This window comes from Cannabis sativa, chromosome 5 (assembly GCF_029168945.1).
Source record: "Cannabis sativa cultivar Pink pepper isolate KNU-18-1 chromosome 5, ASM2916894v1, whole genome shotgun sequence".
In the NCBI taxonomy this organism is placed as follows: Eukaryota; Viridiplantae; Streptophyta; class Magnoliopsida; order Rosales; family Cannabaceae; genus Cannabis; species Cannabis sativa.
Genome location: NC_083605.1, coordinates 73,938,248 through 73,963,686, shown reverse-complemented (window position 1 = coordinate 73,963,686; position 25,439 = coordinate 73,938,248). Strand labels below are relative to the sequence as shown.

The following is a 25,439-nucleotide window of genomic DNA, read 5'->3' as shown; positions in this document are numbered from 1 at the left end:
ATTTACAAAGCTGATAGCAGCTTGACGTTGGCAGTTACAACTGAGACAACCCTACAAGAACTGCGACAAATTTTATATGAAGAGTTGAAAGTTGATCCTGTAGCGTATGATTTAAAGTTTGAGATTTGTTCCTTGTACATGAAGGGACAAATGGTTCCGCCAGAGGTTATTAAGAGAGAACGCCAACTGAGAACGTTCTTAGAGATGAGGGCAACAATGTCAAATACAGAGTTTATGCCATTATTCGTGACCAAGGTGAGAAAAGTTGGGAATTCGGAGCCTACGCCGCCTAATAATCCTCTCCCTCGGAGTGTGGTAGGGTCTTGCGTTCCCGAAACAGATGTTGGGATTGGTGTGAATGAGGAGGTTCCGACCAATTTAGAGGTTCCGACCAATTTAGAGGTTCCGACCAATGTAGAGCAAGAACAAGAAGCGACAGGATTTCATCAGTTTGAAGAGTTCGATACAACCTTCTACAATAACGATCCTATTGTAGATTTGAATATGGACGATGAACATGATTTGGCAGTCGATGAAGCCGTAGCGGGACCTTCGAAACTGCTTTAAAATAATGTCGAGGTTGAATATTTTTTAAATATTTTAATTATTTTTAGGTTTAATAGTTATTTTTGTTGAATAATATCGATATTTTATATTTGAAACCACGAATAATTATCAAAATTTGAACGAAGAGAAAGTCTATATATACATAATTGTAATGTTAATTACACAAAATATACAATGTCCCAATAATTACACATATAATCAGCCGACATTTTGGTAAAATAAATCAACACACCACCGTTGACGAAACATAGCTATCCGGCTTGGCGTCACATCGGTCAATCCACGTTGCATCATGAGATGCTCCACATACTCAATGCAATAGACGCCACAATCACCACTAAATGCAAAATAAAATGTTAAGTCAGTCTAACGTAAAACATATTTTAATACTATAGTACTTTTTTATCGCTATGTACCTGGTTTTTGACTTCGGGACTAAGTCGTGAGTGGCTCGAGTCGAGTGCATTTTTGGAAGCACCGTGATGTCCCTGTTAGTTAACGCCATGATCTGGTTGTTACGTGGAAATTCCCCGGTTGCAAGGATTAGCGAGGGCAGCAGTTCTTCCCAAGTCTTCAGGATGGGTTCCATGGCGGTCCAATGACAGACGCTGGAATCACAGTCGTAGACATTAATTTTTCACAGCTCTATGTCGACTTCAAGTGTGACCCAGTGCCTTGCCTCGGGAAGATGCAGAACGAAGTAAATAAACTCGTTACCCTACCATCTCTCAAAGACTTGGGACTGTAATTACGGAGAACAACGAAACAATTAACAAACCATAATAATCCTCCCAAACAATTAACAATCGAAGTTATAATCATAGTTCAACATTTAAAATCTTACTAAAACAATACCTTATGAACCCCTCTGCAGTAGTCCAGGATATAATCCTCCCACACAAAGTTTCTCCTCGGACCCTTGTGGTTTGTCCATGCACTGCTGATCATGGTGGTCACGAATGTGGAGAGAATGACACCCTTCTGAGGAAATGTCAGTGGATAGTCGGTGTGTCGCCTCCTCAGCATATGCATTGCTGCATCTATATGCTGCATATAAAGGGAAATGTCAGTTAGACAAAAAAATATATTAATTGCACATAAAGTTGTAAAGTGAAGTAATTTATAAAATACTTTACTTACGTCATCTGTAAGCCATTCCTTTGGTGTGAGCATTATCCAAAAGAATGATGGACCGTAATCACCACTTCTAAAATCCCGAAGTCGGTGGTTCGGAATGAGTCCAACACACCACTTTCGGAAAGTGTTTAACAATTTCTCATCCGGTGGCTCCAAGGGATCAAACGTCGAAGATGGCCTATGTCTCCTCTTCATCTCTGTGTAGTCACCGAACCATACAGGAGGATTTCTCTTCCTCTTCCGACTCTTAACCACTGCAGGTTGTGCCTCTATCGACAGAATCTCACCCTGCGACTCGGTGTCATGTACATAGATAACACATGTATCGATGGGAGTCGCTGGAGCTCCCTCGTAAGGATCGTACCCGTCGGGGAAGACCTCCTCCTCTTCTGCTGGGGGTGATGCAGCTGGTGGTGGGGTAGATGGATCTGCTGGGGCCTCGGGTGCTGAAGCTGTCGTTGGCGGACGATTCAACATGGCCAATATGTCTCTGAGCTGCTCCATAATTACGTTCTGACCACCCTTCAGCTCTACATGGCTGGTCTCGTATGCCTTCTTCAGCTCGATATGAGCAGCATACAGACCCTGAGTGTCAGCCTCGATCCTATCTAACCTCGCCACTAAATCAGTGTACTCGGCACCACGAACGCCTGATGAAGATGGTGCACTGGGCTGAGGTTCTGAACCAGTGGCCTGAAAAAATATATACCAAAAAAATACGGTAAGCATACGATAATTCCACAATGTAACAAATATCACAAAACAAAAACAATAAAAAATCAAGACATAAAAAAAAAGTTCCAAAAATTGTTACCTGAGTGTCTGTTTCCTGAGTGTCTGGTACCTGACTACCTGCCTCAGCCTCTGTGTCATCCACACCATCATCAACCAGGTTCTCCACACCATCGTAAGATATGGTCCTCACAAATGCCTCCTCCTCTGTCCGTGGAAGTAGCCCCTTCACCACTTCAAGATTCTGTTTATAGTCCAAAAAATATTAAAATAGAACCATTTAGCATTTATTACAACCATTTATGTTAAATAATTATTCTGAACATAAGTGAAATTCATACCCGTCTAGAAAATAATGCGCTGACGTCTTTCTTCCCAATATCGCCCTTGCTCGTCCAGCTAAGCATCTTGGGGAACCGAATCCCGTGATTCGTGCCATACATCTTGCCTACCTCCAAAATGGCCTCGTACGCCCAATATTGTACTGCAGGTGCGAAGCCATATGCTGTGTATTTGCACTCGTGCTGAACATCCGAACTCAGCTTCTTCTCGTAGTTGGCCTTCTGTTTCAACATGTCTTTTTGAAGCGAGTGCATGAGTCTGGCAAATGAGTGCTTCCCCCAAGGAATCCGGAAGAAGAACTCGATGTCTTCCACATATCTAAGTATGTGAGGCGTAATCAGCGCGTTTGCCTCGCGGCCCAGAAGCACTGACTCCACAAACAAGCATACGCCGAGCTTGTACAAGTCTTCCGGGTTCTGACAGTTTGTGAACCTATCTTGGAGTGCTTCTGTCTTCACACTATCAGACCGGTTGAAATATTTGTTGATCAATCGGTCTGACCCTGAGCGAGCAACCTGCGCAGCCTTCTCCTCTTCTGTTGGCCCCGAGGAGAAGTCCAGGCCTGTAATGAGTGCAAACTCCAGCACTCCGAATCTGACCTCCTTCCGACCAACGTAAAACCGCATCCTCAACTCCTCCTGGGCATCTACCTTCATTTTGTGGAGCATAAGCTGGTGAAATAACACCGAGGAGAATGTCAACGGTACGGCATTCCAAAAGTTGTCGAAACGGCTTTCCTTCGCCGTGTTATTCAGATTGAACTCCTCAAACCGAGCTTTGATTTTTGCAAAAATTCCAGTGCCTCTATATGTGACGCGGCCAGTAAAATGATCGGGTGCTGGAATTATGAGTCTGGGAGCCATCTGAAAAAACAAAAAACAAATAAATAAAGCTACCAAAAAAATTTAAAAACATGTCGACATAATGTCGACATACCGTCGACATTATGTCGATATTTTTTTAAATGCAAACACAATTCAATTATTTCGACATAATGTCGACATACCGTCGATATTATCTAAAGCAGACACAATATTATTATGTCGACAAAATATCGACATCGTGTCGACATTCAGTCGACACTACAAACCTAAATTCAACATGTTAATACCATCAACAACATATTGACAACCTGTCGATATGTTGTCAACAAATTCAATCGGACCACCATTTCACAACAAGTCGACAACATATCGACATACTGTCGATATACAGTCGACAATACAACCTAACAATCAACAAGTTAATTTAATCGACAAACCATCGACATACTGTCGACGACTTGTCGACAATATAGGCAGAAAATAGACTTAAACCACCTATCGACATCCTATCGATATACAAACGATATCCTATCGACATACAAATAACAGCTAAATTCAAACAGACACCCAATCTATCGACATCCTATCGATATCCTATCGATATGTCATCGACAACCCTGTAATAAACACAGACACCATTGAAACACTAACATCTACAACCTAAAGATCACAAAAGCTACAAAAAATCCACTAATCTCAACAACATTATATGATTGGCATCAAAATCTATGAAAAATATATTTTTTCAAAAAAAAATCTTACCTTTGACTGAATTTGGTGGTGTAGGCGACGGTTTTTGCTCGTGGTGGTGACGACAGTTTCTCCTCGTGGTGGCGACGGCAGTTTTGCGTCGGTTTGGGTCGAAGATCGACAGACGGTTTCGGTTCGTCGATTGGGTTCGTGGGTTTGGTTCGTGGGGGTGGGTTTGGGTTCGTGGGTTTGTTGGTTTCGTGGTCGACGGCGGCGTGGGTTTGTTGGTTTCGTGGTCGACGGCGTGGGTTCGTTGGTCTCGAGCCTGGTTCGTGTGGGTTCGTGAAGAGAGCGAGAGAGAGGGAAAGTCTTTGAGCGAGAGAGAGGGAAAGTCAGAGAGCGAGAGAGCGAGGGAAAGTCAGAGAGAGAGTGAAAATTTTATTTTAGGGGTATTTTAGGAACTTTTTTAAATTAGTGGAATCAATTTGTTCAAAAAATTAATGAGTCTAAATTTTGATATTGAGTATTTTATTAGGGCCAAAATATGAAATTTCCCTATTATTATTATTTTAAACTTAGTGCATATATCTAAGAATATATTTTTCCATTAATATTTTTTTTAATAAAAAACAATAAAATAGAGAAAGTGTTAGGGTGTATTTGGAAAGCCACAATATAATTGAATTTGTGTGTAATTAGAGGTAATTACACAATTTGTCATGTTTGTCTGACCATGTAATTACACTGTAACTGTGTAATTGGAAGTAATTAAGGGGTTCCAATTACACTCTCCAATTCTCATGGCCCCCCATGAGAATTGAATGTAATTACACTCTGTAATTACTAAAAACTTTCCATATTAAACATTACCTACTAAAAAATATTATTTTCCCATGTAATTACTAACTATTTTGCCAAACAATATATTAGGAATTCATATGTAATTACCACCTCATATCCAAACATACTTGCATTTTAAAATATAGTGTAATTACTACATTGTGTAATTACCACCCTAGTAATTACTCTACCTAGTAATTACACAGTTACTTCCAAACGCACCCTTAATGATATTTGACTTTGTTCCCTATTGTATAGTTACCCAAAAAAAAAAATTCTAGCTTTTATAAAAAAAAAAATACAACTAAAAATATACATAATTAAAATAAAAACCAAGAATATAACTAAGTACAAGTACATTACACGTAACATTACCTAATATATATTTATATATATAGTATAAAAATATAAATTTAATGTATATATTTTTTTATTGGGTTTTATACCCTAAATAAAACTCATTTCAATATAATCAGATTTACTTATTAATATAGATCAGAAATAACATTTAATGTTGCATGGTTCACATAATTTATTTCATGATTATATGTATATAATGTATGAATTCATCTGAAACCCTTTTCACATACTTGATCCTGTTTATTGTGCTGTCAACACATTGGAAAGTAAACATGACTATGTGAATAAAGTTTCCTAGATTTATCAGACATAGGGTTTTACTGATATGATAATCTACAACAAGAGTTTACTTGCATTTGGAGAAATGCTATGTTCTTTTCAGAACATTGGTTAAAGTAAAGCTCAGGTTGGATGCATGGAGTATGCATCGGAAGGGACGGATATTGAACTTTGACTTAGATTTATTAAACTTACCGTAATATCTATTCAAGTCAATATCGCCTAGTTGATCCTACATAAAATGATCTTAATCCTGTTATGATTAGGCTCGATCTCGAGAGGCTATTCGTGTTCTTCGATTTGTTAGTTAAGCCTACTTTTAGGTCAGGGTGATGCGTACATTTTGGGAACACGGTAGTGCAATTGAGTGGGAGCGCTAACATAAACATGGAATCTATAGCTTCTATCTGGCGAATAGTAAGTAAAGGATGATCTCCTTCGAGCTTGACCAAACGAAAATAAATGGTGGAGATCTCATTTCACATAAGCTGAAATATCATTTATACAGGGTTAAGTGTTTTAACGATTAAATACATTGTAGGGTGTAACGCTAATCTAATCCATTTACAGTGTAGATCATTCATATAGAGGATCATTGATCAAATTAGGATTACAACAATGGATAACTAATGATGGGTCTATATGGTGGAACATATAGAGCATTCTATATACTGAGAGTGCAATTCTAAGTTCTATGCGTGGATTCAACGAAGAATTAATAAGTTAGTGAATTTAGGTTATAAATTCTTGATCTGCTTATTGGAAGCTCGGTTATATAGACCCATGGTCCCCGCACTAGTTGAGATAATATTTCTTGTAAGACTCATATAATTGGTTTTGATTAATCAATTATAATTCTCAATTTAGACTATGTCTATTTGTGAATTTTTCACTAAGTAAGGGCGAAATTGTAAAGAAAGAATTTTAGGGGCATATTTGTTAATTATGATACTTTGTATGGTTCAATTAATAAATATGATAAATGACAATATTATTTAATAATTATTTATAGTTATTAAATAGTTAGAATTGACATTTAAATGGTTGAATTAGAAAATTGGCGTTTTTGAGAAAATCAGATGCAGAAAAGATAAAACTGCAAAATTGCAAAAAGTGAGGCCCAAATCCACATTGTATGGCCGGCCACTTTTGTAGGGTTTTACCTTTGATATTTTCATTATTTTAATGCCAAATAATTCAAACCTAACCCTAGTGGAATGCTATAAATAGATAGTGAAGGCTTCAGGAAATTTACACACTTAAATTTTCTACTTTTTCATTCAGAAAAAACTGAGCCTCTCTCTCTCCCTATCTTTGGCCGACCACTCCCTCTCTCTTCTTCCTAAAGATTTCGAAATTCTTAGTGTTAGAGTAGTGCCCACACACAGCAAGTGATACATCAATCATAGTGAGGAAGATCGTGAAGAAAGACTTTCAGCAAGAAGGAGTTTCAGCACTAAAGAATCAGAGAAAGAGATCCAGGTTCAGATATTGATAATGCTCTGCTACAGAAAGGAATCAAGGGCTAGATATCTGAACGGAAGGAATCATATTATTCCGCTGCACCCAATGTAAGGTTTCCTAAACTTTATATGTGTTTATTTCATCGTTTTAGAAAGTTCATATTTAGGGTATTAATCAACATACTTGTGAGTAGATCAAAGATCCTGGTAAAATAATTTCCAATATTTTTTTTAAAAAAACCAAATAATTATATCAATTTTTCAAACATTAAACTCCAAGTTAAATAAATAAATTTAATTAACTAGAAACATAAATTAAAAATAATGATTATTAGTGTCTTATTACTTAATTAATTAGTTGATTTTTTTTCATAAACATAATTAGTAGTTTTATAGTTTTTCTTATTTTTTTAGAAAATTGTTTTTTTTTAATCAAAACGGAATTTTGTTAATCAAAACAGAGCAAATGGTACATAATTTAGCATCCACAAGATAACAACAAAAACACTTTCTTACACATTACAAATGAAATTAAAAACTTATTGGTCTCTCTTAGAGAATTTCTTTCCGACAACAAGTAATAATTTAGATTTTAACGCTACTCTAATTAATTTATCCACATGAGATATCATAAATACTTTTAGTTAAAAAAAATACAAGTATTCTAGCTCTACCAAATAAAGTATACCATGCAATAACACTATGAAGCAAGCTACGATCTCGTTTTGAATTCAACCACATCAACCTATTTGGGTAAGACACAGGCCAAATAGCATTTCCAAACCAAGATTGAGTAACTTGCAGGAGATGCTTGGAGAAAGGGCACTCAAAGAGGAGATGAGTATGACAATCATCTCCAATATCACAGACTCAACAGAATGTAGAAGTAATAGTGATGCCCTCTTGTCATCAGGTGATCTCTTGTTAATAAGTTATTATGGGAGGTTTGCCAAAACATAAATCTATGTTGTGAAATGATAAGCGACACCAAATTATTTTACAATTATCAACCTTAGCATATGGAGCGAGAAATAAATTATAAAGCTTGCTAACCTAAAATTTGCCCCCTTTTCCAGCATTCAGGATTGATTCTTGTGTGAAAACATGTCTAAAGGAGTTTACGCCGATACCAGCTTACATCCCCTTTCTTACCAACAATCCAAAAATCTTAGTTTTTTAAGTAGATGGCATTGATCTATTTAACTCAAAGAACATCTTGCTTCGTAGAAAGAGTCGAAATATGCCGAGCAATTGAAGCTTTATTCCACTTGTCTCTTTCACGAAAACCCAAACCACCATAGATCTTAAGCTTGCAAATAAGATCTCATGAGGCTAGATGCATCTTACTAGTATTATCCTTTCACACTCCATAAGAAGTCCCAACAAAGTTTATCAACATTCTTGACTACCTTCTGCGGGAGCATAAAAATGCTCATCCAGTAATAATGGATGCCCAACAAAACTGAGTGAATCAATTACATCTACCAGCATACGAGAGGTGATGGCTTGCCCAATTATGAAGTTTCAATTGAATCTTCTTAAGAAAAAGATTGCAATCCACTACTTTCTATTTTATTGGCCTCATTATCACAATGGGATTTCCCGAATGGCTAGTTTAATTGCTTCATCAACCCTGCCAAAGTAAATGTGTGACTTATTTGAATTAGCTTAGAGGCACAAGCAGCTCCTAAAGGTAGCAAAAGTTTTTTGAATTACATGAATGACTTTTGGCGTCCCTTTACTAAACAGGATCAATCATCAGCAAAGTAAAGATTGACTAACTTTAAAGATTTACACATTGGATGATACTTGAAAGTTGAACTATGGGCAGCAAAAAGTAATAAACGAGTAAGATATTCCATTACCAACACAAATAGCAATTGAGAGATGGGATCCCCTGACCTTAAACCCTTTTCCCCTAGAAATCTACCATGCACACAACCATTTAGGACTAATGAATAGATTGTCCCCCTTAAGCATGTCCTGATCCAAACAATGAACCTGACGGGAAAAAGATAATGCTTCAGGAGTGCCTTTAAAAACTCCTAGTTTATGGTGTCATAAGCCTTGTTTAAATCAATTTTCATGAGACATCTTAGAGACATGCCTTTCCTATTGTACCCACGAAGCAAATCCTGAAGAATGAGAACATTACGAGCAATGGATCCATTCTTGATGAAGGCACCATGTTGATTAATGAATTTACTACACATCATTTGCAGATTCATTTGTACAGTACGTATTGTAACAATTAATCGACCTATAATCAATAGCTTTAGAAGCCTTTTCAATTTAGGGGATTAAAGAAAAAAGTATGTTATTCAGTTGTAAAAAGATTTGTCCAGTTTCAAAGAATAACACCACAACTTTTGAAAATTCTTAGTAAATAATCTTTTAATAGAAATTCATAATTTAACATTATTATTCAATTAATTAAGACCTAAAAATAGAAAGTAACAAGTTTACTATCATTCTTAAATTTAAATTCTTCTAAACTAATACGGCGACTTACAATTTTATTAGAGTATCTATATTATATTCTGGTTGTTGTTTTAGTTTGAAGAATATTCCAACTAATTTGTTATCGTATTTGATAAGTGACTTGATGGTTAATAAGATTATGATTTTCCATTAAAAAAATTCTTCTAAGCTAAAATTATTTACTTCTTTTGAATTTTTTTAAAAATCTGACATTAATTCTTTTTCAGTATATTAAATATTCCCATAATTAAAATAGATGTATTTTGTTCATATTAAAAATAAATGTAATCAATATTGCACTCAATGTATGTTTTTATACAAAGGATTAAGATTAACTAAACAAGAGAGGTGAAGGCTAGTATTGAAGCTAATAAAATAATAAATCCAAAAACAAAACAAAAAAAAGTTGGCATGTTTAATTTTATTACTATTTTAATTTTGGCTAAATAGTAATTTTTTCCCCCGAACTTTGACATGTACTAAATCGTGCCCCCTGAACTTTTTTGGCTGTTAAAAATTCCCCTTGAACTATTGACATTGTTAAATTTAAGGGCTTTTGTCTAATTTTAGTAAAAAAATTCTAACATAGATGAAAGTTCAAGGGGCATGATTTAGTACATATCAAAGTTTGAGGGGTATGATTTGATAGATTTCAAAGTCTGGGAAGCATGGTTTAGTACATAAACAATCACTGAAATAGTAAAATTGAATGAAATTAGACAAAAGTCCTTAAATTTAGCAATCTCAATAGTTCGAGGGGAATTTCTAACGGCCAAAAAAGTTCAGGGGGCACGATTTAGTACATGTAAAAGTTCGAGGGGAAAAATTACTAATTAGCCTTTAATTTTTAATGTTAGAGAGTAATAATAAATTGTTTTATTATGAAAAGGAGTAAGGATTTTTGAGAAATACAAGGGCCAACTCAAAATTTGGCATTTAAGGATGTAACCTTTATTTATTTATTTATTTTTTAAATACAAGGATCCGATTGGCTGATGTCACCTAATTGTTATTAAATACAAAAATTATTATTATTATTATTAATTAATTAATCATAAATAATTAGAAGACATTAAATTTTCTTAATAGAGAGTATAATCCGTCCTTATCTGAAATTGATAGGTATATAATGTAAGGTTTTTTATTTTGTTATATGTGATCTCATCTAATGGAAACTATAATGTTTATTGCACTTATTTATTGTGATTACAAAATTGTTTCTATAATTAATTGTCTTTTACGACTAAAGCTACTTGATGAAATTGAAGATATATATTTGTGCTTTAAAGATTTTACTTATTTACATGACTTATATAATTTTCAAATTTCCAATATAATTATTCTACCATTTTATTTGCATAATTTAGGGTTGAAATGTGTGTTGAAAATTAATGTTTATAGCTAAATGATGTGTTGGCAATGGCATGGAGTTGTTTTCTTTGGATTATTTTATTGTTGAAGAAAATCTTATATCTCTCTTTTATGGACAATTAAGTAAAGGAATGGTGGTCCTTCTCCTCTTTAATTTTATCTTCTTCTTTTTCTTTTTGTTTAGGTGTTTTAATTTAAATTTATTTTTTTGATGGGAAATCTATATTTGCTAATCTTAATTTATAAATATGATATTAATTAATATATTTTTCTTAAAGATAAATAAATATATAATTGTCTAAATAAAGAATACAAAAAATATTGAAATGTATCTTGAAAGCTGTCATATATATTTTAGGGAAGAAAATCCCAGTAATGAATATTATCCTCAAATTTCCAACAAAAATAGATTATCTTTTTTTTTAAAAAAAAAAAAAATAATAATAGTAATATTAATAATTTGGAGCAACCAATAGTACTATGCTATGCTTTTTCGTAACACCAACTAATTTATTCGGAGACATGAAAACACTCAAATTGATTCTTATTCTTTCTATATTATTAATTTGGACTCTTCATTTATTTATTTTTATTTGTAAGTGTGCTTTACTTGCCTAAATATACATTTTTTGAAAAGTTTTACAAACCATTCAAAGGGATATATCTATACTTTTTATTTGTTTTGGTATTTAAAATAGTTTTCTAGTCGAATTTTTTTCATATTCATGTACGTTATACTTATTTAAAACATCCTACAAAATTTTAAAAAATCAGAAAAAATTAACACGCCGAAAAATAGATTCAAACTGTGAGTTACATGCGTGACTATTTTATACGCATGTGAAATAGACGGTTAATTTAAACACAATTTTCTATATTGTAAATTATTCCGAATTTCTTAAAATTTTGTAAGATATCTTAAATAATTTTAACGTACACGAATATAAAAAGAAATTGACTAAAAATTCTTTTGGATGTCGAAATGGGTAAAGGATGCATCAGTGCATCCCTTTTATGGGGGGTGCATTGTAAAAGCAATTCATATTTTTTGGGTAAGTTTATAGTGCACCCCTAAAGGGGTGTTTCAATAGACCTCCTATCTCTTTCGGTATCAAAAAAAGTTTTTCAATCTAATTTTTTTCATGATCATATACATTATAGTTATTTAAGATCACATATAAATTTTCATAAAATTCTGAGTAGTTTACATACTGAAAATAAGATTTACATATTTTGTTGCATGCGCAAATATTTTTCTTATACGTGTGGTTAGTAACTGTTCAAACCTTATGTTCGATACTGTGAACTATTCAGAATGTTCTAAAAATTTATAAATAGTCTTAAATAGCTATAACGTATTTAATCATAAAAAAAATAGACTAAAAAACTTTTTTAGATGTCAAAACAGATAAAAAAAATCTACTAAAACGACTATTTAGAAAATTTACTATAGAAAATCATATATTTTTTTTTTATATATTTATTGATGATATAATAGGATAATATATATAGTGACAAATAAATTGTCACTTTCTCAACTGAACAAAATTATTATCTCATGTTTTATCAACAACTAAATTATAAAATTGAATATAAGGATATAATTGACAAGTCACTTGATCATTAGAAAAATGGATTTTAGTATATGGAACATCTACTCTTAATGCGCATCATTTGATACCTTTTCATTCATGTACCTCCTTAATGTAATTTTCATAAGAAAAAAAAATCATACTACTATATATTTGTAGTTTTAAGATACTTTTTTTTGACACTTTTTTCTTTAAAAAAAAATAACATATGATCACATAAATAATATTATACACTTAGAGATAGAGTTACGATTTAAATTTTCTTGTAATAAGTATTACTTTTCATAAGTTATAAAATTGTGCTAGTGTTTTAAAAGAGAGACTTGCAACACAAATTTTTATGCATAAACTATGGTTTCTTTATGTTGATAGGAGTGTCCTTCTTATATATAATAGTATTTAATTTGGTGAACAAAATATATATTAGGATGTCCTAAATCAAAAATTAATGGTTTCTTTATGTTGATAGGAGTGGTGTTCTTATAGTTTATTTTCAAGTGTGGCTTAGAAGGCACTATACGTTTCTAGGAGGTTCTATTGAATATTATTCAAATGGGGACCATATTATTAAATTTCACAATATCACAATACTTCCTATATTATTATTAATCAAATTATATTCTTCTCAAAAAAAAAAAAGATGAAATCATATTTAGATGGCTTCTAAAACTATACTTCTTATTTGGAAAAAAAAAAAAAATAGTAGTAGTATTTGTTTGTATTAGGTAGCTAGACATTAATCAATTGAGGTTCGTATTAATTTGAGGTTGAAGTTTACTTAATTCGTTTTATTTATATAAGCCAAAGTACAATATTTCTGACCACTAAAATGTTCTACTAGCATAATATATAGTTTAGTTTATAAAAACTAATTATTGGTACCATTTTCCAAGGAAAAAATAAAAGAATTAAAAAAAATCAAGCATAATAGTTTACATATTACACTACACAACTCAATACAGTTTACATATTTTCCTACAATCATATTCTCCTTCATAATATTCCCTATAATCAAATTATTTTGAACACCTAGGATACCCTTGGCAGTAGTGTCTATCATCCTCTTACATGTCAAAACCACTATTAGTACAATTAAGTATCAAGTCTCGTATAATTTAATATCGTTAACTAATTGTAAAGTAACACATCTAGAAGGTGTTAAGCACTAAAAATATTCAATAACAATGCTTTTTTTTTTAATGGGGAAAAAAATTAAAATAAAATTTCTTCCACGAATGCATCAACTAGTGGTAATGCCAAAAAAAAAAACAATTATAGTAATCAAGACAATAATTTCCTATTACGATAGTTAGTTTATCATAAATTTGTAAGAGTTCTTCAACCATAATTTTAGCATGAAAACTCCCATAGCAATTATTTTACCAACATACAAAAATTTATTAATTTATAATTATTTATTAATCCTTATGAATTCTACCAAATAATATATTTTGTGAATAGAGCTTAGATATACAATTTTGTTATGTTTATAAGTGTTGGTATATTATTATCATTTTTCTCTTTTTTTTTTTATAAAAGAAAAATGTCCCTGGTTGGCGGATCAACATACAGTCGAGAGAGTAGTCACCTCCTTAAAAAATGGGAAAAAATGTCTATATATTTTAGTTAATTGTAATACATACTTGTAATGAAATGTGTTATATACTAACATAGTATTTATTTTACATTTATGTCAAGAGTTTAAATCGTAATATAGTAGTATTTTTATTTGATAATATTTAAAGTTTTTTGAACCTCTACCAAATTTTTTTAAGCCAATATTTTTATTGTTTTTATTATTATTATTTTAAACTATATTTAATATTGTAAAAATTTATTTTTAGATTTAGACTAATCTTTAACATGCTATAACATGTAAAAAAAAAAAAAAAGTACCTCCCTTACTTTTTTTTAAAAAAAAAAAAAAATTGTCTCCCTCGACTAAAATCTTAAATTCAGCCAATTGGGCATAATAGATAAAGATGTTTGAAAATTTGATATTGTATTATAATTGATATCATTTTTAACTATTTTTCAATATAGGATTGCTAAAAAAAATAAAAACAAAATAAACATAATTAAAAAAACAAATGTTCATAAAGTGGCTAGGATGGGTCTAAGATTAGATAGTGAGTTAATCTGGAATGGTTCTCTACCTTCCATTTAGCTTGTGCTTTTGTTCTGTTTTGTAGCACAAGTTTCTGTCAAAATAAAAATGATCACTTTGTCAACCCATGACTAGCTAGCTAGTTCATAATAAACTTGGCATAGAAAATACCAAAAACTCTAAAAAGAAAAGTACATATATCCTTTTGTATTAGGTTAGGTGTTGCTTAAAAAAACAATACAAGTATTTAAATAGTTAGTTGGACTTGGGCATGAAGAAGGTCATTTTTGATTGAAATGCCTCTTTCACATAATTAATTAACGTAACCCCATTTGCAAACACAACTCTCCAAATTGGAACGTTACTTTCATATAAATAGACATAATAATTCTTCCCCTAATTAATTAATTAATTTTAGAATACTAAAATGTATTAGTATTGTGTAGCACTCTCTCATCGAAGTCAAGGACGAACCCATATAGAAGCGAGACGAGTCAGTCATTCTCTTATATAATTTAGTTAGTTACGTCATATATTTGTAATAAAAAATGATATTTATAAACATAATATCAGCTTTGATGTAATGATTTAGCTAGAAGTTAGATTACATATAGATTAGAGTGATAGACTCAGAGTTCAAATTCTATTAAGAGCATTTTTTTCCTTTTAAGTTTACTTTTACCGTCTTGCTTTTAAAAAAATTACACCCTGTCACTGGGTGTCATATCGTTATTAGTGCGTATCGAGTCTTATATAACTTAAGTTAATAACTTTTAAAAAATATCGCTAACTAACCATAAAATGTGACTTTAGGTGATACTAATGTCTAATTATAATGCTTTATTTTAAATTATTTGTATTGTGTGTGTGGAGAGAGGTTGATTACTTAATACAAAATTATTTAATAAATGCCAAACATGGAAGCCTCTTAAACCTTTGCTTTCAGTGTCTAATTATGACCCTTGGCCCTCTTGATGTCATATAACTGCTCAATTATTTAATGGTGAATAAATGGTGATGCTATTGTATTTAAACCTATCATCAAATGAAGTAGAAATTAATAAACTCACTTCTTGACTTTATGTGCAGTACAGACCCTACATTAACAGAATTTCTATTTAATTTTTTATTTTTAGAATACTCAATTCACAATAAATGTGGAATAGTAAATCACTATATAAATGTGTCTACTCAATTGTATTTTGTTCATTTTATCAAAATAATTTATTGATGTAGAATTAATGTAGCACTAATTTGGTAAAAATTCAAACAAAAATATATGTATAAATAGTAGTTTAATAATAAATTTCGATAATATAATATATCTCGTTAGAACTAATATGTACATGTTTAAAACTAATATACTCAACAAATTATACCTATGACCAATAACCGCATCAAATAAAAAAAAGTATAGGGCAAAATTTACAATAATCATTTTTAGTAGATTTATCATTATGAATTGGATTTCATGGTTGTATTAATAAATGTAATTTTCCAATTCTTCAAGATATTATCCTTCAATTTTTTCTCCGAATCTCTTAGCTACAATATATTTATATGTAAATAAAACAGAATAATCTATGTATAATTAATTTTTTTTAGTGCAATACATGTATATCTAATTTCTTTCATTAAATAATATATTTTTTAAAAAAATTTGAGATAGAATTTAAAATTTTGATCTTTCAAATTTTTTTTAACTATTGCGGCTAACTTTTAAATGTAGAATAAATTTTATATAGAATATAAAAAACCAAAAATAAGAGTTTAAGATAAAGTTAACATAAAAAATCAAAAAAATACCATTAACCTAATAGAATAAATTTTTCACTATAAATACATACATATATTAGTTGTGAATAAATAAAAAACAAGAGTTTGCAGTGATCATGATAACTTCCCTAATTTTAATTTGAATAAAGTTCCATAGGCATTAGTGTGTTAAAAAAACTTATAGCCAAAGAAGCATAGCAGCCAAAGCAAAGCAAAGAAAGACAAAATGAAAGAAAATAAGTAAACAAACAAACAAATCAGAGCATAATAAGAAGAAAACTTAATTAAGATCAAAATCAAATTTATTACACCAAAAAAAAAAAAAAAAAAAACCGATGCGATTCGTACTCGTTGTCTTGTTTAGGAGCTGCACAACTATTAAACTCTTATCTTAAACATTTTTTATAGAGCTGCTCAAGGAGGGCATGGTGCATAATGAGAGATAATGAGGTATTTATTTTTGCTTTAAAATCATTATTGGGAAGTGGTTGTGATAAAAAAAAGGTAAGTGAGATAGGGATGTGATTAGCATTACATTAAAAGCTGGCTCCATCATCGGGTCCCTAGACTGAAGCTTTAACCTGTAAAGATGACCGAGCAATATCTAAGGCCTCCTCTACCGACGATGCATTCTCAAGCTTGTCTTTATCAACTATGGGCTGGCTCCTTGCCAGTTCGGGAAGAAGTTGAAATTCCTTCATTCGAAACAAATCAATATCAGCTTTCTTTTCATGTAGTAACATCAAAGGAATAGTAAGAGTACATTTGGAAGTCATTCGGTATGTGAGTAATTAGAAGTACCTCAGGGCTTCCGCTCTCTAGAAGAACACCTTTCAATTTACCTGTAGCGAATTAAATGTTGTGTTAGATTTGAACCGAAGATGATGATGCATAATTGCATATATACATACTTATGTGTAGAGAAAGATAGTAATTTTGATGGACTTTGGTACCAGATTCTATCCAGAATGTCGCGATCTTTGGATCAAAGTTTCCAACTTCAATTGCTTCTCCAACTGTTAGAGAATGAGTATAGTGTAAGGTTTGGTTATGGTGGTTTTAAGAAGATGATAAACAACTGAAGAGGAAAAGGAAAATGAAAAAGTATGAGTTTCAGATTATTACCATTGTCCCCGAAAAATTGCCACCAAACTTTCCTGGAACTTCCTTCGTACTCAAATACCCTCGAGTAGAAGTAGGGAAGATAGTCGTAGCTGAAAATCATACAGTAAAACAAGTCAACACCAATATAATTGTGCTTGACATTCAATGAAATAATTTATAAAAAAGATTAGTCCAATTTACTTGTGAGTTTGTGCACTCAACAATCCCTTAACACAGTGTTGTGCTGATCGACGAGCATGGTCTACATGTTCAACTCTTGCAATACGATCATACAACTGCCAATTGTTAAACCACGTTTCATTACAGAATTCAGAGCAAGTAAAGTGATCTTTTTGTCAAATGAAGAAAAACATGCCTTCAATGGGAATGCTGCTACATCTCCAACTGCAAAGATTCCGGGTATATTGGTTCTAAACTGACCATCAACCTGGGTTTTGAAAGCGCAGATGTAATTTTAATTGTAAGTAAATAGAGGAATAAACTCAAAGTATATACATAAGTAATGTCAGCTACCAGAATTAAGTAAATAGAGGAATAAACTCAAAGTGTGTACTTAGATGCTCTTTTCAAGAATTTATATGCAGAATGCTGAAATAATTAGTGCCATTAGTATAACAAGTACCTGTATGCCACCAACAGTGGTATTCAAACCCACACTTTCAAAGGGGCCGACAGCAGGTTTTGCTCCGATGCCTATAATCACCTGCACACAAAAAGAAAAAGGGAGAAAACATGTTTGAATATGTAAGTATACAAAATTGGTGCAACATGATAAAGCGATTTTTTAAGTGTAAAAAATTACAGTGTCTGCTTCAATTGTAGACCCATCCTCAAGTTTAATAGCAGCTACACTCCCATCAGCACCTGCTTCCAAGTTTTTAATCATGGCACCCTACAAAACAATTAAGGAATAAAGGATCTTCTTTGGGGTTTTCATTATATACAAGGATTTATATATATACATTTTTATATATATATATATATAGAGAGAGAGAGAGAGAGAGAGAGCACCTTCAAGAATTTAACACCATTTTCTTTGTAAAGTTCTTCATATCTCTGAGCGAGTGAAGGAGTAAATAGTCTTTGCAACAGATGATTCTCTGGAAATACAATCTTTTTTCCAAGGGAAAAAAAAAGGATAAATGTTTGTTCAGATTTTTCAAGAGAAAATAATTATACTTTATTCTTTATTTCTGAAATAATGAATAGTAAGTATTGATGTTCTGTTACATACTATATGTATGTTGCAATACAATTGTAGGTAATATTGATGCCCGTTTTATTTATTTAATAATCTGTATATCTTCCTACTTTGCCGGAATTTGAATTAATAACAAAAAAGGGAACCAGCACATAGTCAGCAATAGAACATGTCAAAACGACTAAGGTAGCAATACGGGATTCAGATATAACATTACGTAAATATATCTATATATCTCGTTGTGCTAGCCTTATGTAGTCAATAATAGCCAATTGAAGGAATGATTCTTCATACCGTAGTATCAAGTTTCCAAGCAACGGCTGCTGCAGCAACTTCCATACCAATGTAACCACCACCAACAATAACTACCTTCTTTGCCTTCTCCTAGAAAAGGGAGAAAAGGAAACGGAAAAGTATGAAAGGAAAAGCTAAGCACAAAAGTTCCATATAGTTATCCAGTGATTAACATAACAAGCCCACATTCTGAAAGGAATTGTAGTACAAATTGCTCATGCAACAAAACAGCATTAATCTTTCTGTTGTTTGTGTTTGTGGAGTTGGAGGCCAAATAATTTATCAATAAAGGAATAGAATTTGTAAGTTTGGTGTTTGCAGCAAAGCTTTTGAAACATGGGCAAAAAATATCGCAAAGATATTATCTCAAGCTCAAGTTTGGTTTACTAAAACAAAGGCACTGTTATTACAAATTTCTACTGAAAAGTTTCAAGCACCCAAATAGTATCAAAATCAACAAGATGCAAAATTTCAACAATATAGCATGTACACTCTTTTAAAATCAATAGTCCTACGGCAACAAGTTTATTAATAATTTGAACTTTAATTTTATGTACCAGATCATATTAAGCTCAAAACACCCCTAAGTAACTATGCAGGTAAAAGAATTCGATTCCCCCCGAACAAAAGAAAATGCAGGTAAAAATTCAGTATCATATTCCCAGTTTGCTTATTAATGGAAGGAGGGGGGATATCTTCTCTATTCATTCCATAGCATGGAAATTTCTAACACATAGTAGAAAACAACAGATAATACATAATTAAAAATGATTTACCAAAGATGATATAAGCGCATCAGCATCTGCAACATCGCGGATATAGTGAACACCAGGCAGGTTTCCTCCATTTTTTTCTGGAAACCTGTAAATTTGTAGTCAAGAAAGAACATTGGCTACAGCTTTTAATATGGATGCATATAGTAGTGTGTTGACACTAATCCAGAACCAAATCACAATAGTTGATAGATAAGATCATCTAATATGAAATCTTATTTTCCAAAGATAAATAAAGCGCACCTTGAAGCTGTACACCCTGTGGCAACTATTAGAGATCCATACTTGAGCAGCTTTCCAGAATTTGTTGTTAAGGTATGCTTTTCTATATCAATGCTTGTCACTGGTTCATTATAGATCGTCTAGAAACGAGATTGACAAAACAGCAAAAATTTTAGCAATTCAACCACCAAAAAGACTGTAAAATTTGACATCACTTCCATTAATTTAGTGACAATTTGGATAAGCCTCTCATCAAATTTACATACGTTTTTCTATATCAATGCTTGTCACTGGTTCATTATATATAGTCTAGAAATGAGATTGAATAAGCAGCAACAAGTTCAGCATTTCTATTTTCTACCACCAAAAAGACTGAATAAAATTTGACATCACTTCAATATAATTTAGTGACAATTTTGATAAGCATCTCATCAGATTTACTTACGTTAGGCATATTTAGGATAACAGGAGAGCGGCATGGTGAATCTGCCATATTGGACAAAGATTGGGATGCTGTTGTATTTTGTTTTTGACTTTTAGCTGAGTTGCGGTTTTGTTGATTTCATGCTATGTTATTATTGCTAATGTTACATTGTGTAGAGGTCTGGAGGGTAGTTTGTGGTTATGGCTGAGAAGGAATAGAACATGAGAGCTGAATTTGAGGACTAAACTGTCTAGAGAATTTTGTAGAGCTTTAGCTCAGGGAGAGTCCAGGCACTCGAATTCCTAGGGTTGTCCATTCTAACTTTTCTGGTTCATTACAATCTAATCTATACCTTGATCTTTTCATCTCGTTCTCTACAAAACTCTATCCAAAAAAAAAAAAAAATATCCAGGAATGATAGAAAACATATTGACTGAGAACAAGATAAGCTTTTCAGGATGCACTATGATCTATCTATACAATTATATTATTCGATTAAGAAAAATGATACGACTCCAGCCAGGCAATTTTACAACACGGATTCTTATTTAATACTAAAAGTTTCCATCTTCATTTTCAGTTATGTTTTCATTTTTCACCAAGCATTGAAAAAGTGTAACCTTTCTCTGGTAATTACAAACTGAAAGCTTATTTAGACCTCAGAGAAAGAAAAGAAAACATTTCAGCACAACAACAAATTACCTCAATTCCTTTCTCCTGATACCACTCAGGTGTCTGTCTTTCCCCACCAGATCCAACACATGTATGAAACCCCTACAATCATACTAATACATTAACTAAAACACTACACAGAATAACAAACAGCAACAGTGTAAACACTAAACAACACACAATTACAAATGACAATTGCAAATGTACACATTTGTAACTCACTATAATAAAAATGTAAAGTAATGAAATCACAAAAATCTTACAGGTAAACGAGCTGGCTTCTTGTCTAGAGGAAACAAGTAAGCTTTTGTCAATGCAGGACGCTCATAAGGTGCATACGCCTAATAATTCAATAAACAAATCAAAAAATTTGCATTTTCATTGCTAAAATTGGATTGAAAAGAAAGAAAAAAAAATTCCAAAACCTCTTTGGAGACAATACAGAGTCGACCATCGGCCATGCCGTGTTCGACGAAAGTCCTAGCAGCATAACCAGCAGCATTTCCTCCACCAACGATAACAAACCTGAAACAAAACACTAAAATTCAAACACACAAAAAGAAAAATCACCAATTCAAAAACTCAATCTATATATATATCTTACTCTCGATTATCGTTATCGAAACTGGAAGATGCGACGACGAAGCTTCTGCGGAAGGTTCTTCTATATCCAAGCAAAGCAGGAGAGCGAACGATTGAGGTAGATTGAGTGGAGCGAAGAGAAAGACCGTTTTTCCATAGAGAAGAAGAAGAGCTAGATAAAGTAGCCATTAATCTCCGAACTGCAACTTAGGGAAAGAAGATAAGGATCAGAGCTGAAGAAGAAGAAGATGAAGAAGAAGAAGAGTGAAGGTTGAATAACCTGATGACATTGAGATTGGGGAACTGGTTTTCGATGAAGGTATTTATATGAGTGAAAAAATAAATAATAATAAATTAATTATGGAGAGTGAAGTGAGTATTTATTTGGTGGCTTTAGATGAGTACCAAAGGTCATGCTCAAGCTCCATTGATTGGTGTTTTTGTTAAGAGAAGAAAAGGTGAGCCAGTTCATATTGCTATACACACACACAGTCATGGCTTTGTGGGCTTTTTGCTTCGAGGTTGGCAAAATCTTCAGGGGTATGTTCGACATTTTAGGCTTTTTTTTTTATTATTTTAATTAAGCGTTTATATATTACAATACATAATTTGGGACTCGAACCCAGGACCTCCAACACACGCACTCTCCTCTGGTACTTGAGCTAGCTTCAAGTGGTTCGACATTTTAGGCTTACTCTATGTGGATTGCTAAAAGGCACCACCACCCTCTAGGTGTCATACAAAGTGTAATTAAGTATGTGATGTCTTATAATTTAATGTAAAATAAATTAGAATTTTTAGTTTTTAAATTTTAACATGTACTAAATTATGACTCTGAATTTTTAAGGTCACTAAAAATTATTAAGATTGTTGGATTTATAGATTTTTGTCTAATTTGAGTAAGAAAAGTCTAACATAGATCAAAGTTCAAAGAACATGATTTGGTATATGTTATAGTTTGAGAGACATGATTTGGTAGATATAAGAGTTAGGGAGCATGATTTAGTACATAAACAATCATTGAATTAGTAAAATTGGATAAAAGTCTTTAAATCCAACAATCTCAATAGTTCAGAGAGAATTTTTAACGGCTAGAAAAATTTAAGGGGCATGATTTGATACATATCAAAATTTAAGGGGTAAAAATTCTAATTAGCCTTAATGTAATAGCTAAGATATGGAGTGAGACTTAAAAGAATGAACTTCAATCATATAAAAAAATGGTTATCTATAATAGAGAATTGATATGGAGCTCTGTAATAATTTATAGGCTAATTAGTAATTTTTCTCCCTGAACTTTGACATGTACTAAATCGTGCCCCCTGAACTTTGTTTGCCGTTAAAAATTCCTCCTGAACTATTGAGATTGTTAAATTTAAGGACTTTTGTCTAATTTCATTCAATTTTAATGTTTCAGTGATTGTTTATGTACTAAATCATGCTCCCCAAACTTTGATATCTACTAAATCATGCCCCTCAAACTTTGATATGTACTAAATCATGTCCCTTGAACTTTCATCCATGTTAGAATTTTTTTTATTAAAATTAGACAAAAGTCCTTAAATCTAACAATCTAAATAGTTCAGGGGGAATTTTTAACGGCCAAAAAAGTTCATGGGGCATAATTTGGTACATGTCAAAGTTCGAGGGGAAAAATTACTAATTAGCTTAATTTATATTAGAACTACAACAATAAAAATGTCTCTCTATTTTAGTTTCTTAGCTAAAAAAAAAGAATACTATTGGAAATGTTTTAGAGAATATTACTAATCAATTATAAGGTGCTACCTCATTGGTGCCCAATAATAATGCTATTACAGTACATATGTTGGCCAAAAAAGGAAGAGAAAATAATTAAGAATGTACTTGTGTTCATTTATTTTTTTTTAGGAGTCAAAGTAGTATTTGTATATTTCTTTTAAATGAAATATCAACTTCATTGAATTAAAAGCATTCTGAATACAGGAGAGCCTTTAAATCGGCCCAAACATTATGTTCGAAAATACTACAACCAGAGGAAAATCGAGCATGCCTAGCAATAACATGAGTAACTCGATTTGCTGGTCGTTTAATAAAATGTATTTTGACATCAAGTAGAGAAGACAATAATTCACGACAATCCTGAATAATCAAGCCAAAAATGGAAGACATCCCCTAACTACTTCGGATTGCTTGGACAGTGAGAAGACTATTAGTCTCAAGCTCTATATTATGCCAATTGTTGCTCTTATTCAGCTAAGAGCTTCCTTGATCCCCAAAGCTTCCACGACTTCAGCAGAGTAAGAACTAGCTTTGTAACATGTTTTAGCTTCAATAAGCTTGCCCAGATAATCTCTCGCTACAATATCAAAGCCATAGGAGTTCTCATGATGAAAAATTGTAGCGTCTACATTAATCTTGATATGATTTGCAATGGGTTTAGTCTAAAGCTCGGCCCCATCATCACCATTATCAAAAGATAGTGATGATAGAGCAAATTTATCCTGAGCTTTTCGTCAATGATCAAGAGTGATAGAAGTTGTAGCTAAAACATCGTTAATGGTGGATTTTCATTTTTTCCACACAACTTGGTTTCGTGATTTCCATATAGCCCAACAGAGCATTGAAGCTCTACAAACTTGCTCTGTATCACAAACATTCTGCATGTTCTAAAACCAGCTGCCAAAGGTTGAAGGAGCAGCAATATTAATCAGCATACCAAATGGTGACTAGCAGGATTTGGCGAAATCACAGCTGAGAAGAGAGTGGATTGCGGTTTTTGGATGTAAATTACAAACTGGACATTGAGCTAAAATTGGCACATGTTTTGTAACAAGATTGACACAAGTGGGCAGTGAACCAGAAATAACACGCCACAGGAAGTTAGACACTTTAGGTGGGATCTTCAAAGGCCATAGTTTACGCCCGAAACCCGAGGGTGTTGGAGCTGCTGGTTTTTCATGTTGCAGTAGGAAGTAGGCACTTCGCACAAAAAAAGAGCCTTTATGGTCAGCTATCCAAGACCAAAAATCGGCCCCTGTCGTGCTACTTAAAGGGATTCCCAGGATGATGTTGACTTCATGAGTTGGAAACAAGTCAGTCACCACATCTACATCCCATGCACGACCATCTAGCTGAAATAAAGAGTTGACCGAATTATGTTGCAAACTTGGGTGATTAGAAGTGATAAACATGTTTTGGGGATTTGGCAGCTAAGGAAAACCCACTATACTTGTGTTTGTACCATCACCAATAACACGAGCACCACCCAAGCAAACCACATCTTGAGCACCCCAAATGCTACGCCAAACAAAGCTTGGATTGTTACCAAGCTTAGCTGAAAGAAAGTCAAAATGTGGAAAGTATTTCGCTTTGTATACTCTAGCAGCAAGCGAGTCAGGGTTACACAAAAGACGCCATCATTGTTTCGCAAGCATGTCAAGATTAAAATCATGTAAGTGTCTAAACCCCATACCTCCTTCTTCTTTGGGAATGGCAAGTTGATCCCAAGACATCCAAATAATACCACGCCCTTTACTAGTGTTGGATTTCCACCAAAAGTTGGCCATTAATTTCTCTATCTCCTTGCACATACCAATTGGTAAA

The 25,439-nt window shown here is 32.7% G+C and overlaps 2 protein-coding genes across 2 annotated transcripts; both read right to left on the bottom strand.

Moving 5' to 3' along the window:
* Nucleotides 1-793: 793 nt before the first annotated feature.
* Nucleotides 794-2,440, bottom strand: LOC133038024 (uncharacterized). Its single transcript, XM_061115975.1, has 2 exons — nucleotides 1,708-2,440; nucleotides 794-1,614 (listed from the first exon to the last, which is right to left on the bottom strand). Exons 1-2 carry the CDS (start codon nucleotides 2,431-2,433, stop codon nucleotides 1,411-1,413), a joined length of 930 nt encoding a protein of 309 aa, XP_060971958.1. The 5' UTR covers nucleotides 2,434-2,440; the 3' UTR covers nucleotides 794-1,410.
* A 14,380-nt stretch (nucleotides 2,441-16,820) lies between these two features.
* On the bottom strand, nucleotides 16,821-22,376 carry LOC115716638 (monodehydroascorbate reductase, chloroplastic/mitochondrial). Its single transcript, XM_030645481.2, has 17 exons — nucleotides 22,135-22,376; nucleotides 21,877-22,054; nucleotides 21,698-21,797; nucleotides 21,536-21,613; nucleotides 21,303-21,374; nucleotides 20,198-20,316; nucleotides 19,958-20,042; nucleotides 19,182-19,271; nucleotides 18,698-18,799; nucleotides 18,489-18,578; nucleotides 18,309-18,389; nucleotides 18,042-18,113; nucleotides 17,867-17,961; nucleotides 17,687-17,775; nucleotides 17,515-17,577; nucleotides 17,363-17,403; nucleotides 16,821-17,256 (listed from the first exon to the last, which is right to left on the bottom strand). Exons 1-17 carry the CDS (start codon nucleotides 22,142-22,144, stop codon nucleotides 17,125-17,127), a joined length of 1,497 nt encoding a protein of 498 aa, XP_030501341.2. The 5' UTR covers nucleotides 22,145-22,376; the 3' UTR covers nucleotides 16,821-17,124.
* Between the last annotated feature and the right edge of the window lie 3,063 nt (nucleotides 22,377-25,439).